This window comes from Rhea americana, unplaced genomic scaffold, assembly GCF_003343005.1.
Source record: "Rhea americana isolate MKP2758 unplaced genomic scaffold, rheAme1 scaffold_252, whole genome shotgun sequence".
NCBI classification, from domain to species: domain Eukaryota; kingdom Metazoa; phylum Chordata; class Aves; order Rheiformes; family Rheidae; genus Rhea; species Rhea americana.
In genome coordinates, this window is record NW_028186371.1 from 786,434 (window position 1) to 802,686 (window position 16,253).

The following is a 16,253-nucleotide window of genomic DNA, read 5'->3' on the forward strand; positions in this document are numbered from 1 at the left end:
AATTAGAGAACAAAACAGAAAACTTCTTATGTCATTATATAAATCTATGGCTGGCCCACTCCTAGAATTCTTTGGTTGCTTCATCACACAAAAAACATGTTAGAACTGGGAAAGGTTCAGAGAAGGGCAAGAGACATGATCAAAAGGCTGAAATGGGTGCCCCATGAAGAATGACTGAGTAGTAAAGACGGGAGGATATGATAAAAGCACGCAGAATCTCCCTGTCAGGAGGGAGTGGATAGAGACTGGCCATCTAATCCAATGACTGTCTCATCCAATAAAAAAGCTATACACCATCAAAAGGTAAAAGTGAGAGTCAAATTCAAAGCAAACAGAAGGCTACTTGGCAGTATGTGCTGGACCTATGTAAATCTTTGCTAAAGAATGTGAATGTGCGGAGACTGTACATGCAAGAGAAACTCCACACATGGAGAAGAGCACCACTGGAGTTTACAAAACTGGCTATRCCCAGGAAATCCCCAGAACTGAAAATAATTGGAGGCTTGGAAGAGGAGGTGCTATATATGTTTTCCCTCATCCCTATGTATCCACTTGTCATCACAGTTGAAGACAAAGCATTGAGCTGCGTGGACCCATGATCTGAATTAGTGTGGCTGATCTTATGTTCTTACAAGTAATCCTCCTGAAAAGTATATTCATAACYAGTAACACATCCCGACACATCCTTCTCAAAGCAAGAAAATATTTAAGTCCTCTAAGAAGAACATGGATACTCAAGTAAAACACTAAGAAGACAGCTTAATTTACTCGCATGTTTACTCTTGCTGTTCAGAAAAGGCACATAATAGGCACAAATATATATATTATATATATTTACATAAAATCTTTCAGCATACTTTTGTGAAGATAAGGGAAAACAGATTAATTAATATATCCTTTATAATGGAAGTCACTGATCACTCAAGTCCATGAACACCAAATGAATTAATTTAAATATTCTTTCATTACCATCAGTCAGTCTTAAGTCAGAAGACTTGATTGTAGGTTAATTTATAGATAATTTTGCAAATTAAGACTGTAGTAATTTCAGTTAAAAAGCAGCATGCAACATTTTTTTTTAATCATTCGGATGCCTAGTCCTGCTAGTCAGCAGGATTGTATTACAAATGTTACTGTGTGCATGTCGAAATATCTTCTGCAAAAATGAGAGGCCTTCTTAAAGCAATTCCATCTAAGTATCATATTGTTATTTTTTCCCTAGATGTCTGGCAGGTGGAGGCCATTACCCAGCGGAGATAGGCTCAGGGCTAACTTTATTGTATAATGCCTCAAATGCCCCAGGATATGCAGCATAGCCTTGCAAAGGGCACATATGTAGCTTACTGAACGCTGTATATCATTCTAATCCATCGAGAGTACAATGGATCTGYGCTGAAGGGTGTAAGCTTTTCTATTGGAACTGAATATTAAAACATGTGTGCTTTCAAAACAACTATTCAGCACCAGGTGTTAATTTTAATTTGACTCTATAGATCGAGYAGTATGCAATATTTGATATTCTGTGGGAGCATGAAGACTCTTTCTTTACCACAAAGGCAAGACTGCTATTCTAAAACCTGTTACATAGTGAACCCTATATACAAAAATGTTATTTATGTAGATTTTGACACTGATATCTGATGGTTTAAAAATAGTAAAGTGGAAAGAATCACAACTAATCACATTCCTGTAAATCATGTGTTTGTTTATATTTTGCATTTAGCCTTAAGTAGGTCAGATTACCAGTACTGAAAGCCAGGTTGGTAACTGGTCTACTGAGGACAGGCAGAAACAGGCACTGAAAGACTTTTTGATGAGTTCACCATTACCCCATCACCCTTTCCTCCTTCCAGCCCTGTCAGAATAAAACTCAATGCTCATTTATTTCTTGGCCTCCTCGCACTTGCTTCCAGTGTGGCTTACCATTTACACTGGTGAGTTTTGTTATGGCTGTATTTGTCTAGAAGGAAATGAACTAGATCAAAAGAAGTTTGATCAATCTGAAGGCAGAAATAACTTCCAGTGTGCAGTGGTATGAACTGGATTTGAATTACTATGCTAAAAGATGCAAAGCTCTGTGCTTCTTAGCACTGAAGCTCATGTCGTTAATAGGTGCAATGGGTACAAGCCTCCGTTCCTGAAGCAGCAAGGCCTGTTGTTTGCAAGAGGGAAGCCATACTGAAGAGTTGGCTCTCTTCTTACTGAATTCTGGGACATAGCTTATCAGGCTCCGAGCGTAGTTACCAAATAAAAAGCAGATGTGATTTTCTTTGACTATACTCATTTCAGTAACATATTATATTCCCTGGCATCTAACCTCCGAAACCAGCTATGACACATGCTAATTTATCCCTTGACAGGGAAATGAGATGTGTGTCTTATAGTTTGGTCTTGGTTTTGTTTGTTTTTAATCATAAGCATTCCTGGAAAATCAGTGTGGCTATTAAGCGTGCTGTCCATTCGGCTATGAAAGCCAATAGATTTGCATTCAGCCTGTTAAAATTTCCCAGATCACAGATCAGTGAGAGCCCAGTCCTTATTCCTCATCATACAGAACTAGGGGCACCAAATGAAATGGTAAGGCAGCAGGTTAAGAAAACCCCAAAGGAAGCTCTTCATCATTCAGAGCATAATGAAATTATAAAACTCATTGTCACAGGATATTGTGGAGGACAAAAGAACAAATAATTTCAAAAAGCAGTAAGTAAAATCCATGGAAATGAAGTCTATCAAGGTTTATTAAATACCAGATGTGGATACAATGTCCAGCTCAGGAAATCTCTGGGCCGCAGTGTGCCGGGAGCAGGAGGGTACTCGGAAAAGTGTCTCTGTATGTTTGCCTGACTCATGCTCCTCCCTTAAGCAGCCTGATCACTATCAGAGATGGCACATCTGGCTCCTTGAACCTTTACTCTAACCCCATACACACCTTTGCATGTGAAAAACCTGATTTAAAATACTGGGATATAATGGGTGCTGTGAATAAAGCTTATTATTCTTTATTGTKTTGTGTAAAGATGTGCAGAGAGGCCCCATGGAGGGTGAGTGTCTATTGTGTGAGACGTGCTTCAAGCCAGTGAGGCATATCTGTGCGATCACGAGTCCCTGCTCATGCTTCGGTCCTTGTGCTCCAAGCAATTTTCAATCCAGATACTGTTCAGACAAGACAGTGTGTGATCATGTTTTGCTAACTCTTGGCTTCTCAACTAGAGCTGGCTCTTATCCAGCCAGACTGGACAGGGCTGAAGCCAGCATGTGGCTGACTTTACATCAGAGTGCCTGTATACCTCTGAGAAAGACACTTGCTGTTTCTCCAGAAGCAACAGGATGGACCTCCTCCTCTGYCGTGAAGATGAGTGAATCCATGGGAAGCTCCTCCCTCCATGGGCAGCCCCCAAAGCAGCACTGCCTGGGCTCCCTCTGCCCTGCTGCACAGAGTTTCACTGCTATAGTCAGAAGGTCCYTGAGTAATATGACCCTCCTGCCAAAATTTCATCTGAAGAGAGTGGCTGCCTGTAATAATTACAAAACTTACAATGAAAACTTCCCTATCTCCTTCTTCCTGAAGTAGCTCACCAATGAGCAAAACGTTTGCTTGGACTTYACCTTGTCGAGGCCACCTTCAGTCATAGGCAGCATGTAACAGTATTCTGCTTCCAAACATAGTATCATACCTAAAATCAGCTTCTGCATACATCAGAGGCGTCAGTCGCTTGCTTACAGGTACCACATTGAGCTTTTCAGAACAAATCTTTTTAAGGTTTCCTGAATCCCACTCTCCCTAGAGCTATCAGAAAGATTTCCTCTTTCCTGAAGAACCTTGCCCTTTTCTTAATCACCCCCAAATCACTCTCTGAAACAATATCAAACTTCGGGGAAGAAAAGTTTCATCTTGGAACTGAGCAGAAGATATTTTGGCTCAATATAATATGGGGGTTTTGTAACAAACTATTGTTTCCCCAAAATACTGGCTGCTAATGAAAGTGTCTTTCCCAGTCATGAGTCATACTCTCAGCACAGTTTCTTTGACTTGAGTGGAGTAAGACTGATTTACATCGGCTGAAAATCTGATTCCACAACTATAGCAGTGTGACTGTATGCTATTTTCTAATCAAATAACTACTGTGAAATACCTGATTCACTTTGCACCCAACAGCTGTACTTTCAGCTTATGTTCCCAGTCACACTCTGAAAACAAGCACAATAAGAAGGGCCGAAACAGCTGCAACTTTTCAACAGAAAAAAAAGAAAGAGGGAGAGAAAAGGTTGTTGTCAGGCTCTAGGTTAGGAAGGAAGTAAAACCATTTTTCTTATCCGTCTCATGCATGTCAGCTGTCTTAGAAAAATTATTACTGCTCTGTTTTGTAACAGAAACGCCACAATATTTAGTAAACTGCAAACACCAATCTTTTTGTGGCCAAATACAGGTTTAACACTTCTGATTCAGCCAAAACATGCTCAGTATGTCAATGGGCTGCAATTACTCTCCAGGAGATCTTTGGAATTTACCTCCTGGCCCCAATTATCCTCCTTAACAGAGCTCATGAATCTTCTGTATTTGGACCATCTAGATCAATATGATTTTAGTTTTAGATTTTGGATGAAAAAATATGCATTTAGTGAAGGAGGCTGTGTTTCCTTCTCAGTGTTAGTGATTTCCAGAGCTGTTAAAAGGAATAATTYTATTTATTCTAACTAAAGGAATCAGCAGTAAATATCAGGTGAGTATTCACTGGCTGGATAAAAAKCTGCTTTTGCATTCCAAATATTCACTCCTCAGATGTTTATTTTAAAGAAGCAAAACACAGGCTATCTTCTGATATGATTTGGGTCATTAGCACAATAGTAGTGGGTAATGTCATAAACTTCAATAGAATCACTTATAAAGATAGGAACTATTCATTGTGATTCAGCTCTAAATACATGAAAAAAACAGAACCAGCTACCTGTCATTTAAAGAATGAAAAATTTTGGTCTCAAAAATGACATATTAAATCTTCTGCTGATTTTTCAGTAATGTGATATTATTGTGTGATTTACCGACTGGAATAGATGGAGTCAGAGATGAGGGGTTTGTAGGAAGGCAGAAATTAATGAACAGAAGAAAAAGTAGAAGGGTATGGWAAGACAGTAAAAACAAGGAAAGAAAGAAAGTAACCAAGTGGTTAGTTGCTAATCAAGTATAAAGAAGTATATGGGGAGAATGTGAGAAACATTTTCAAATACATGTGTCTGGGACTGAGCATCAGTGCTTGCTGCTGCACCTACTGGTTTCCACAGCATAGGTTTGGAACTTCAGTTCAATTTAGGAGATGTGATCAGTTTTTCAAGCTTTTCCCACAAAGTATTTCTTAATAATTTATAAAAACTAAATTAATATAGCCAAACTGTTCATTAGTTTCTCTTGTGTTTCATATTTGGGCACTTCAGGGTACAGTTTTCAGAGCCAGAGGCACTGAACTACTATATTTTATTAACCTYTTGGAGGACAGCTATTGCTGAAATTTATGCCACAAATCAAGCTCCCTAAATATGAACTTAGGATTTGGTATTTTAAAGAATGAGGAACTAGACACAAGAGGAACTAGGCTCCTGGATACACTGGAAGAGCTGAACTGAGTTTCCAACTTTAGAAATCTGTATGTGAATATTTTGTTATTTTGCTTTTAAATATTTGCCATGAAAATATGGTCTTGATGGTCTTGTTAAGATATTAACACAATATAACAAGATTTAAAAGAGGGTCCCTGAGAGAGAGAATTTTGCAACTAATTACCTCCGAAAGCAATTCTATTTCCGAAGGGAAATAATCAACTGTGAATAATAACAAGTAGATTGCACAKAAAAAGTCTACCTTCTCCATGTACAAAAAAACAATGAACTAAAAATATGAGTGTAAATAGCAAATTGTGCAAAAATTGAGCATGAAAAAGATAAAACCTGAGGCTCCTTTGCATTATGCTCTAGTAGATTTGTGAATACAACAACGAAAAACATCATTATATCTCTTTGCTAAGAAATGTGGGTTAGGGGTATTGTTTTGATGAATCAAGTCATCATTAGATTACTCTGATTTTTTTTAACCATTATACCTCAGTAATGCTAATTTGATAGCTCCATCTTTAATGATCTACATCTCATTGCAGTTAATAGCTGTATTTCCATAGAAACTCTATTGCAAATCTGCTTTAGTTGGGCATTTGCTAATGAACATGTTTGAAAGCACTTCCTAGATAACTATTAGTGTAAAAAAAAGATTTAATGTAAGTGAATATTAAATTCTGGAAAATGCTATCTATCCTGTGTCCTGGAGATCTAGTATCTTTTCCAAGGTGATTTTGAAGGGGGGGGGGAGGGAAAGGGGGGAAGAAGAACCCTAAGTCTTTTAGTTGGAGGTAGTGTCATTAAAGGTAGTCAATGTGTTTATTTTCTTGCTGGTTGCACAAAACCCTCCAAAAAAGAGCTCATACTTTTTACAATGTAAGCCCAGTGCTAACTTCCCTCTGTAACTCAAGCCAATCTAATTCAATGATGAGAATATTTCTGCTAATGGCAATGTGCAGTTTACACAATAGCCTTTCTTTTGATCTGTAACTGAGCTTAGAATGGGAAATGTATCCTGGAAATATTTTAATTGTTCCAGGAGTTGGACAAAAGTCTGAATGAAGTGTCTGGTGCAGGACTTGATTGAATAATTCAAACAATGTTACTAATAAAAATAATGCCGCTTTGCTCTTTCTACTAAATCTCCCTAAAAACTTTGTCCCAGCCCAGAACAAACGTTATAAAAAAGACAGCAACTGTTATTAACTGTATTTTGTAGATAAGGAAATGGCTTCARAAAGGCTAAACATGTTGCTCATGTTCACTGTGTGAACCGGTAGTAACATTTAAGAACAGAGGTTGCTCCTGTGCTCAATATGTAACTCTCAGCATTTGCCTTTCTTGCACTGAAGACTACCTGCAGCTTAAAGATGACAAAGACATCATGAGAAGTTCAGGTAAAATTAGCTGACTTGTCACTGAACATTTTGTTAAATTTATACATTTTAGAGGGAAAGAAAAATATAATTCGCTCTGTTTTTCTCCCCACTTTTCCATCTGTCCTTTGTGGTAGATTCCTTGTTTGACCTCCCTCCTTGCAGGAAGAGTACAGATTGTGTGTTGTCAGGCAGGTTCTGCACACAGCTTGTGTAGAAGGCAGTCGTGGAGGTATAGGAATCTTTTGTCCAAAAAGGGTGCCTATAGCAAGAGCTGACAAATATTGGAGACTGTATGTCCCCATACCCTACATACTGTGCATGGTAAGGATAGAGAATGGGGGTAAGGGAAAGAAAAAAAGGAAGACTTGTTTTCTAATCCTATCTGATGACTTACAAAGATGTCTATGAAAAGATAGATGTGCCCAAGTGTTTTTTCTAGTGGAAGGTTATCAGAAATGGGAAAATTGGAAGGGCACTCATCATGGTCTTCTGATCAGGTTTCAGTTAATGATGGTTAAGGAACAACATTGCTAATGTTGATAACTTTCTGCAATCTTCAGACCAAGAAGGGCTAAGGACTACCAACACTGGAGGGAGCCCACTGACAGAAAAATAATACTGGCAGATTTTAAAAGGACACAGTTCCTTAGGTACACAGGGGATCCAGGCTGAGGTGTGCACCAAAAACCAGACCCTGCTGCAGCTGGAGAAGCCAAGAGCTCCATGGAGGCCACTGTYGAATGTTAGTGCTGGAAATAAGATGAGTAGATAGAAAGAACCCTTGTTGCTTTCAAAATATTTTATTTTCAAATGTTTTATTTTGCCTGCTAATTTTTCAAAAGACTTACGGGTTAGATTTATTTCTTTAGTTTCCTGCAAAGAAAGCATCTAGTGTAATCTAACTGTCTAGGTTAGTAGTGTATTCAATGGAGGGAGACAAAGTTCTCCAGAGTGTGATTTATCCACTTATTATGGAAATCCTGTTTGAGGACAGAATGAATTGCTGTCTGAAAGGACAGAGTGAGAAAAGAATGAGCAAGAGCCCTAAAATCTAAGAGGCTGTATTCAGAATAACTCAAAAGAAAATAGAGGAGCTAAACTCAACTTCGCAGCTAGAGCTATGTTAGCAAATTGGTGCCATAGGAGTGGATCAGCAGACAGAAACAACTCATGCTGAGGCTCCTGCATCTTCACTATAACCTGTCTGGACATTTTACTTTGAACTAGGTTTAATCTGAGTCCCTAGACCAAATGACCACAGCAAGCTTATATGTGAATCTATTCGAAGAACTAATCATCCTTCTGCCTTGGCTGGTGTTGGTGCATGTTTAATATGTAGCCAGGATACATATTAAAAACTCCAGGATGGAGTTTTCAGTTTCTTTTCCTTTGCAAGCAGTCTAGCTTCTATTCACCAAAACCTCTCTATGAGCAAAACCAGCCTGCAATGAGTGGTGATCATAGGGGAACTTACTCCAAAAGCATTGCTTCAAAACACAATGCTCATTTAGACACTGAGAATGCCAAATGTGCTTTTTAGTGCTTTGGTTTATGTTCCAGCAGCTCCATTTTCATCAGCAATTCCAATTTTATAATGCCCTACTAGTCTGAGGTAATACTGTCTCTCACTTTTTGCTGTGCAGTATGTGTCTTAGTGCGAGRGTATCACTGCAACATTTACCTGCATGAAGCGGCCCTCCGACGTTCCCAGATTAGCAATGGTAAGGTTCCCTTTGGTGAAGACAGATATTGAGGTTAACAGGACATTGTTGAACTGGCCCATGAACAAGTCAACCCTCTGCAAAGGAGTCGTAACTTCTAAGCGATATTCATCATCCTGTGCTCTGCAGTATGAAGCATTTCTTGAAAAAGCCTGTTTGAAAATGAAGTACAGATGAGTACTGTCTCTATGAGTAGGAATAGATCTTTGTCAGAGTGAAGTCATTTAGCAYAAATGCATTTGACCAAAAGTATTTTCAAATGTTTCAAATGTAATTGCTTCATCAGTTACGATATTCCACAAGGAAGACAATGACTTCTTAACGTTATAGGAATGTTTTCACTTTTTATTCTGTCATCAGGAATGAGACTATACAGCATCTTTATTTAACCAGAGGATTATATAAGCATATATATCAAGTTTTTTTTAGTAACTTCCATAATGTTTTTCCTCCAACGGTTTCAGAATTTTTTAACCTCAAAACTTGCACAATGATGTATCTATTCCTATACTTAAAGAAGCAATTCCCTAAAAACTTACAATTCTTTTCTCATCTTTTTTGCATAAAAATAACAATTTTAAATCCTTTTTTCTTTCTATTCTTTTTCACCATTTTTTTCCAATGGACGTATAGTAAAGAGGTAAAAAAGGTGGAGAAAGAGAAAGGGAGAGAAAACAGGAAAAATATATTTCTGATTGTGTATTTTAATGACATTATTGGGAAGCCAGCATTTTACAATTAGGCTGTTATATTGATCCTCTATTGCTTATGCACTGTTTTGTCCAATCTCTATGTATCCTGAGTGCACTCCAATATTTGCTGCATTTGCAGGGTTTTCTCTTTCATTTTGGAAATAGAAAATACATGTTTTTAATTTTCATTGGAATAATTCTTAAACAATACACTTTAAGTTATCTCTAGAGAAGAATATAACCTGCTGTCCTGATGATTCAACAGTAATCTATTAATTGATAATTTAATTACTATTGATACTACATCATCTGTTTTGGTGAGATTGTACAGATAATAACCAGGAACCCCCTAAAGGATCTCTAACCAGTTTAAATTTGGAAGTCATCTAGCTTTTCCCACTGTAACGTACTTTATAAATAAACATACAGAGAGGGTAGAAAGGATCTTACGATGGTTTCCTTTGTCAAAATCAATACAGAGGTTGATTTTTCCTCCTTTTTTATTGATTTTTGTTACAAATATGGTTTAAAAAGTCTTTTTTAAAGCTTGAATTAAGCCCTTTAAAGTCAATCATAATCTTTCCACTAAATTTACTAGATCTAAATCATGCTCTTAAAGAACAAGCAGGACTAAAATTTTATTTTCTTATTTTCTAGGTTAAGATGGTTTTCCTTTTACTACTTTAATAAAAGTAGTATGAGAGAGAAAGCAGTAAAGTAAATAAGTAATTTCTTGCTGGTTTAACTCTGGTGAATTCTGGAAAATCCCTAAGACATTGAAAATTCTGTTAACAAAACGATTAGCCTAATATCTCAATTCTTTGCTCTTGAACCACAGTGATCCTGAACTGAGCACTGCCAAGTGCTCCTGTGCTCCTTAGAAGCCAGTAGTGGTGCCAGCTTTTCTCCTGGTGCCTTGTCAATGTGTTTCAACTGTTTCATTTAGGTAAAACACTGTTATAAGATCAATCAAGAACAACTCAGATGTATGGTATGTCTTGCTCAGCAGAAACTGAAATAGTATTATACACTAGGCCCGCTGAGTAATYGTTGAACATACTTAAAATATTCTTAGCCCAGTATTTGACTAACACATAAAGAGGGGACAAATTTGGCTTTTCTTCATTTTGGCCAACAAACAAGCTCCAAGCATTATTCTTTTGCACTCGTATCCTACCCAGTCTAAAAGTATTTGTGAAATGTCTGTGTGAAGATTACTCATACAATGAGTATGCATAGTTCAAATGCAGAAAGATATACAGTTTTCATGCTTTTTGAAACGAGGCCGATCTCTCATTTTGCCCTCCCCCAACTTGGGACCTCTGCTCTTCACCATAAGTCTTTTTCTTCCATAAGCAAATAACTTTGGGCTCAGATGTTTCTGTGCTAAACTTAAAAAAAGTACTTTCTCTTACATGTCATGTTAACATGGTTTGAACATCTTGATAGTCCTCATGAAACTGTTCAAGCTCTTTTTAGCAAGTGGCTAGATTTTTCTCCTTGCCCTGACACCTTTCCTAGCTTCCTCAAAGTTAGAACAGCCTTCTTCAGAGATGCTGTAATTTTGGGTATCTGCCCAAGGACTTGCAGACTGTTCCACATATGGCTTTCTTATAAAACGTGGTGCTTCATGGATTAACTATAATGTAAGGTTAGTTATCTCAGAAATATGAATGCTTTGATCTAAGAGTAGGAATACAGAGATTAAAAGGCTACTCAGAAAGCTAAAGGAAGATTGATAACGCGGTTGGGAAAAGAAGCTGCTTTAAATTAACTCTTTGAAGATTGAGTCTCTCTCTCTCCCCCTCTTCCCTAGTACACACATAAGTATCCATTTGGCCGTCAATGTGGAAAAATGACTGATGTCAGATGATGCACTCTGGCTATTATGCCAAGTTCCAGTGACAAATCCCACAGCTATTGAAGTGGACACTCAGAGCACASGGCAAGCGCTCGGACCGGGCTCCGCCGCTTCTGCGGTGCGGTGAGAGGTGCCAGCCTTGGGGGTGATTCACGGCTCTGTGAATTCGCTCTAGGTGTGCCTCTGGAATGCAACGAGGTGTGGGCAAGCGCTGCCCCTGCCCAGAAAGGGCAGGAGATAACGCAGCTATCTTATTTGTTCTTAGGGGAAGTTGTGTTGCTTGGGAATTTACCCTGGATCCAGTCCATGGAAGACAAACATATCAAAAAAAGTCTCTAGGTATCTTTGAGCTGGCCTATCAGGAGGTGCCATTGCTTGGCAGCTAACTGATGAKTTATACATCCTATATAACTGGCATAAAAATAGTATTTCTGACAGAGTTGCACATTTGAAATCAAAAGTGTAAAGCAGGGTGAAAGTCTTAACGCAAAACTAAATCTCTAAAAAAACCCAGTTAGGTAAGTGTCAGAACTGAAAATAGCCTGTAGGAATAACTAGACACAGGGGAAAAAAATAAAAACTTTTAACTAAGAATATTTTGTAGGATTTTCTGATATTTGAGGTGAATGCAATTTGAAGAAACAGTTCAGCAAGCATTCCTCCAGGCCTCTTTTTCTAGAGCTGGCCAAAAACTGCTTTTCTTAATTAAGTGCTGTGCTCAATTAGAAAGTGAAATTAAGTTTAATGCCTTGAATAAACTAGCAATTAATGATTTTTTTACCACTGCAGTACATCTCATGCTGTCTTGCAAGCAAKTTGGAGGACACCATTAGATTTTAAAATCAATTTGACAAATTGGAGAAATGGGCTGAAAGTAACTAGATAGAATTTACTAACATCAAGCATAAAATATTCCAGTTTGGAAGGAGCACTCACGTAAAAATGAGAATAGGTAGGAGTCTCATTTCTTACTGTTTATATGACTTGCCGGTTTTCAGGAATCKCATTCCTAAATATCAACTCTTGTTTTCTGCTACAGATCTTGAGTTTAGCTCAGAGACGTGACTCCCTCAAGACAACTGGGCACCCAAAAGAAGATCACAGAACACTTCTTTGAGCATTTCTGTGGCATAAAATGGAGCATGGGCGTGAGCTAATGCTGAACGGGCTGGCTTCTGATATCTGCAAATGGTGAACATCCATTTTCAAAGAATAACAGTGGTACAGAGTGAATGAATAGATGATTCTACATATCAGATTGATTTCCAAGCCAATTTGAAATGGAGAAGACATTTAGGGAATCTCCAGAACAGTTTCTTATCTCTTCTGATGCAGAAGTATTAATCTGAATTASTGTGTCCTGCTAGGTGAAGATGAAGAATTTACATGTACAAGTAGCCTCTGAATGGGAACAGTAACTATGAGGAAAACAGAGGAACCTTGATAGATTTTTCTAATTTTTTTTGTAGATTCTTAGTAAACAAACTTTTGCTAATCTATCATACATTTGTGTTTTCTGGGTAGTTTGCCTCTGTTCAAGTGAGAAAAGCAGTATCTCCAAGGCCCCATTAAAACTGGTGAAGCCAGGACATCATCTGGAGAGGATGAATGACTTTATCAGTGTCATAGAGGGGGCTTATTGGAGGGTGGGTATTAGAACCTGTATCTCCTGTTTTACACTTCTGTGTAAAAAACATGAGGAACACCACCCACTGGCTCACTGGCTTGGCACAATAGTGACATGAGTTCCCAGAACTTGCTGCTGCATTTCCAAGAGAAGCAGCTATGTATGAGTAAATAGCAATTGCCTTTCATCCATACTGTGGTTTTATGTTGTATTTTCCTTCAATAGCAGGCCAGATCCATGTGAACAATGTTCTTTTTTGGCACCAAGATCACATAATATTTCTATGCTCCTGTTTTCATTTCTTTAACTGTATATTATCAGTGAAGAGCTTGAGTTTTTCCTATTGAACTATTGCACACATTTTATTGATGGGACCATTATGTCCTTGTAAAGAGGTATCCCAAAAGGACTAGTCAGCTATYATTTACAGTAGGAACTCCACAGAAGCCAGGCTAGAATAGTCTGCTGGGGTTATACAGTGAACACCCACCCACTGCTCTTAAACACAGAAAGACTATTTATTTCCTTATCTGTATGGTCGTGATAAATACTAGATAGGTTGTAATCTYTCTTTTTCCTTTAGGCACTAGTTTGACAAATATCTATGCAATATCCATGTTCTTGCTCTTGCTCCATGRTCTTGCAGTGTCCTTGCAATGAATGAAATTTGTCCTGTAAAAATTCATTGGCTGCTTTTCTGGAAAAGTGGAGCAGAATCAGTCAGAAGTCACATCACTAGAGAAAGTATTATTTAAAATGCTATGTCATTTTAAAAAMTGATTTCTGCAGAGTAACAGCAGAAATTGTTACCAAGTAACTCTTATAATCCTTAAGTAGGAGAAAAAAAATTAATAGAATGAGCCAGGTTTACTAGCCCAAATTTCTGTGCCAAATGATTCCCTAGAAACAGATCCACTATGCTTCTGATTTCTTCTTGAGCAGTGAAAGACATGCTGAGTGTTTAGGTGCTGTGAACACAATTCAGTGTTCAGTGAGAGAAATGAACATGTCCAAGGGCAGTGGATTGGATTCTCCAGCTTCTAAGAACTTCTCCTGAGGCACTGAAGCCTTACTATAATTGGTGAAAGAGTTGTTTCTCTTYCTTCCTAAGCAAAGAATTGCTTCCCTCCTTTTTCCTCTTCTTCACCTTATTCCTCATGTATTTGAAAACGATTGAAAGATTTTTTTTTAATAAAATACAGAAGAAATATTTCTTTCTCGAGAGCAAACTTTTCACATCTCAGCTACAAAGTGAGACTTGAAGARTAAGCAAACAACTAGAAAGCGTCCTTTCAGATGGAAACAGTCAGGCAATCCTAACAGCACAGTAGCCACTACTAGGTGTTGCTACTGCCTGCACATAGTCTGATTTACACAGGAAAACCAACCCTTCAAAATAGTATGCACTGCAAAATAAGGAAAAATTTAGTGGAAATTATTGAGGGAAATTTTACCTTTAAGCTATACTTTCAACTTTAACTCATTGAACTCACTGAAATCAATGGAAGGATTACTTGAACGTAATTCTGACCCCAGAGGAAGAGAAATTTTTTAAASAAAAAACTCCACTGATGTAAAATTTTACACAGTATCATCCTACTAACTCCCAATACTTGTTACTTTGATCTACTTCACTGCTAAAATGAGGTGGGGAAGGAGGTTCCTGGGGTGAGCTTCACTTAAGGTAATAAGGTAAAAAGACACCCATGTTAAAAGTAATTAGGTAATACAAATTAAAATGATTACATGTTCTATTGTCAAGATGATTCAAAGAGTTATTTGCTTTTGTCATTGAACAGTGGTGCATTAGTTTTCATAATCTGGTTAGTGCATTAGCACTAAGTAAATCCTATTGATTTAGCAGATAAAATAGATCTAAATAATCTTTGTATTTTGCCCATTTCCCTTATATTAATTTAACATTTAACTCAGTATACAGATTATCAAAGGAGAGGTGTTGATTAATTATTCAGTTTGATTAAATAAAATAAGGCATGGGAGATGATAAAATAGTTTTGCTGTACATTTGTACTGTACATGAAGTGCTTTTTTTCACATAAGTTCTTATTTACACGGAAGTTGTGGTGGAATAGAGACGCTGTGAACTTAAAGTAGAACAGTCATCCTAAGATAATGTCAAGTGTGGAGACTCTTATTCCAGGATAACATTGCACAACAGCTGCAAGTCTAGCCAAAATAGTGGTGCAAGAGACGTGAGATAGAAAGGAGGCCAGAAGGTAGGAGAAATTCATGTAATTTGCCCTATTTTACGTCATTGTTTTATAAAACCAGAGTAACATCTTCCCTAAGATGTTACTTGCTTTCCCCAACATCATTCCTCCTATAACATTKCATTATTTTTACCTACTGCATATCTTGTTCTACGTATATTTCTTTGTTACCTACAGTTTCTTTCTTAACCATTTATGTCATGGATCTTCTTTCTTAATGGTATTTTTTTTTTAATTTGATATGGGATTTGACTCTGGCTTTACTTCCATCCATGGAAATCAGGAGTAATTCAACTCTGTTGTAAAAGCAGCATGAGATCAGAAACCCACATGCCACCTAAAAAGTGCAAGTAGCACAACTGTCTCTTGGATACTAATTACCTGCWGTTCTTTTAGTGAGCAATAAGGAAGGTGGTACAGGATCCTGAGTCAGATCAAAGCGTAAGCAAAGAAACTGCTGAGGTTAGATTGGTGCTGAGTGACCTGAAAGGCAGATGTGTGTTTTGTCAGGTTTTACATTCTAGATGTAGACAGGATAAAAAAGGTGTCATGCAGAGACAGAAATGGAAAGCCTGTTAGCCTCTTAAGATAGCACAGTATCTTATGGATGAGACCTTCTGGAGGTATTTCTATCATTTGATACCAGAAACTGAGGGAAATTAGTTCCTAACTTGTATGTCTTAACTCACTACCAAAGATAGGTGGGACTTGGAAGATTTGCATGCAGTGCACAACAGAATTAGCTTCTCTTTCTCTGGAACATGGAATTATATACAAAAAATCTGAACAGTTCTCTCAGGAGGGACTGATAYAGTCCCATTGCACAATAACCATCAGTAGAGTAGAGAGAAACCTAAACTGCAGTGAAAGGAGACTTAGACTTCGGTTTGAACCACGGAAAAATGTCGTAGACATGAATCTTACACATTTCTGAATGAATGACCTCATTGCTGCAAATCTACTAGTCTACATTTTGTAGCTCTCTTGTTTTCGGACAGTAACGCTTTTCAAATTTTGCAAAGTTACACAGGATGAGAAAATCTTCTCAGCCCAATTCTAGCACTTGGAGTTACTTAAGAGTCTTCAGAAACTCTGAAGAAAGAAAGAAAGAAAGAAAGAAACAAACAAACAAACAAAC

The 16,253-nt window shown here is 37.7% G+C and overlaps 1 protein-coding gene across 4 annotated transcripts in view; it reads right to left on the reverse strand.

Annotated features, from left to right (window-relative positions):
• MET (MET proto-oncogene, receptor tyrosine kinase) overlaps nt 1-16,253 on the reverse strand; it is a 90,524-nt gene that overhangs the window by 47,696 nt on the left and 26,575 nt on the right. For all 4 annotated transcript variants that reach the window (XM_085307095.1, XM_085307094.1, XM_085307092.1 and 1 more), the window contains exon 3: nt 8,665-8,856. In XM_085307095.1, coding sequence (XP_085163221.1) covers nt 8,665-8,856 — 192 coding nt within the window. The remainder of the gene's footprint in view (nt 1-8,664; nt 8,857-16,253) is intronic.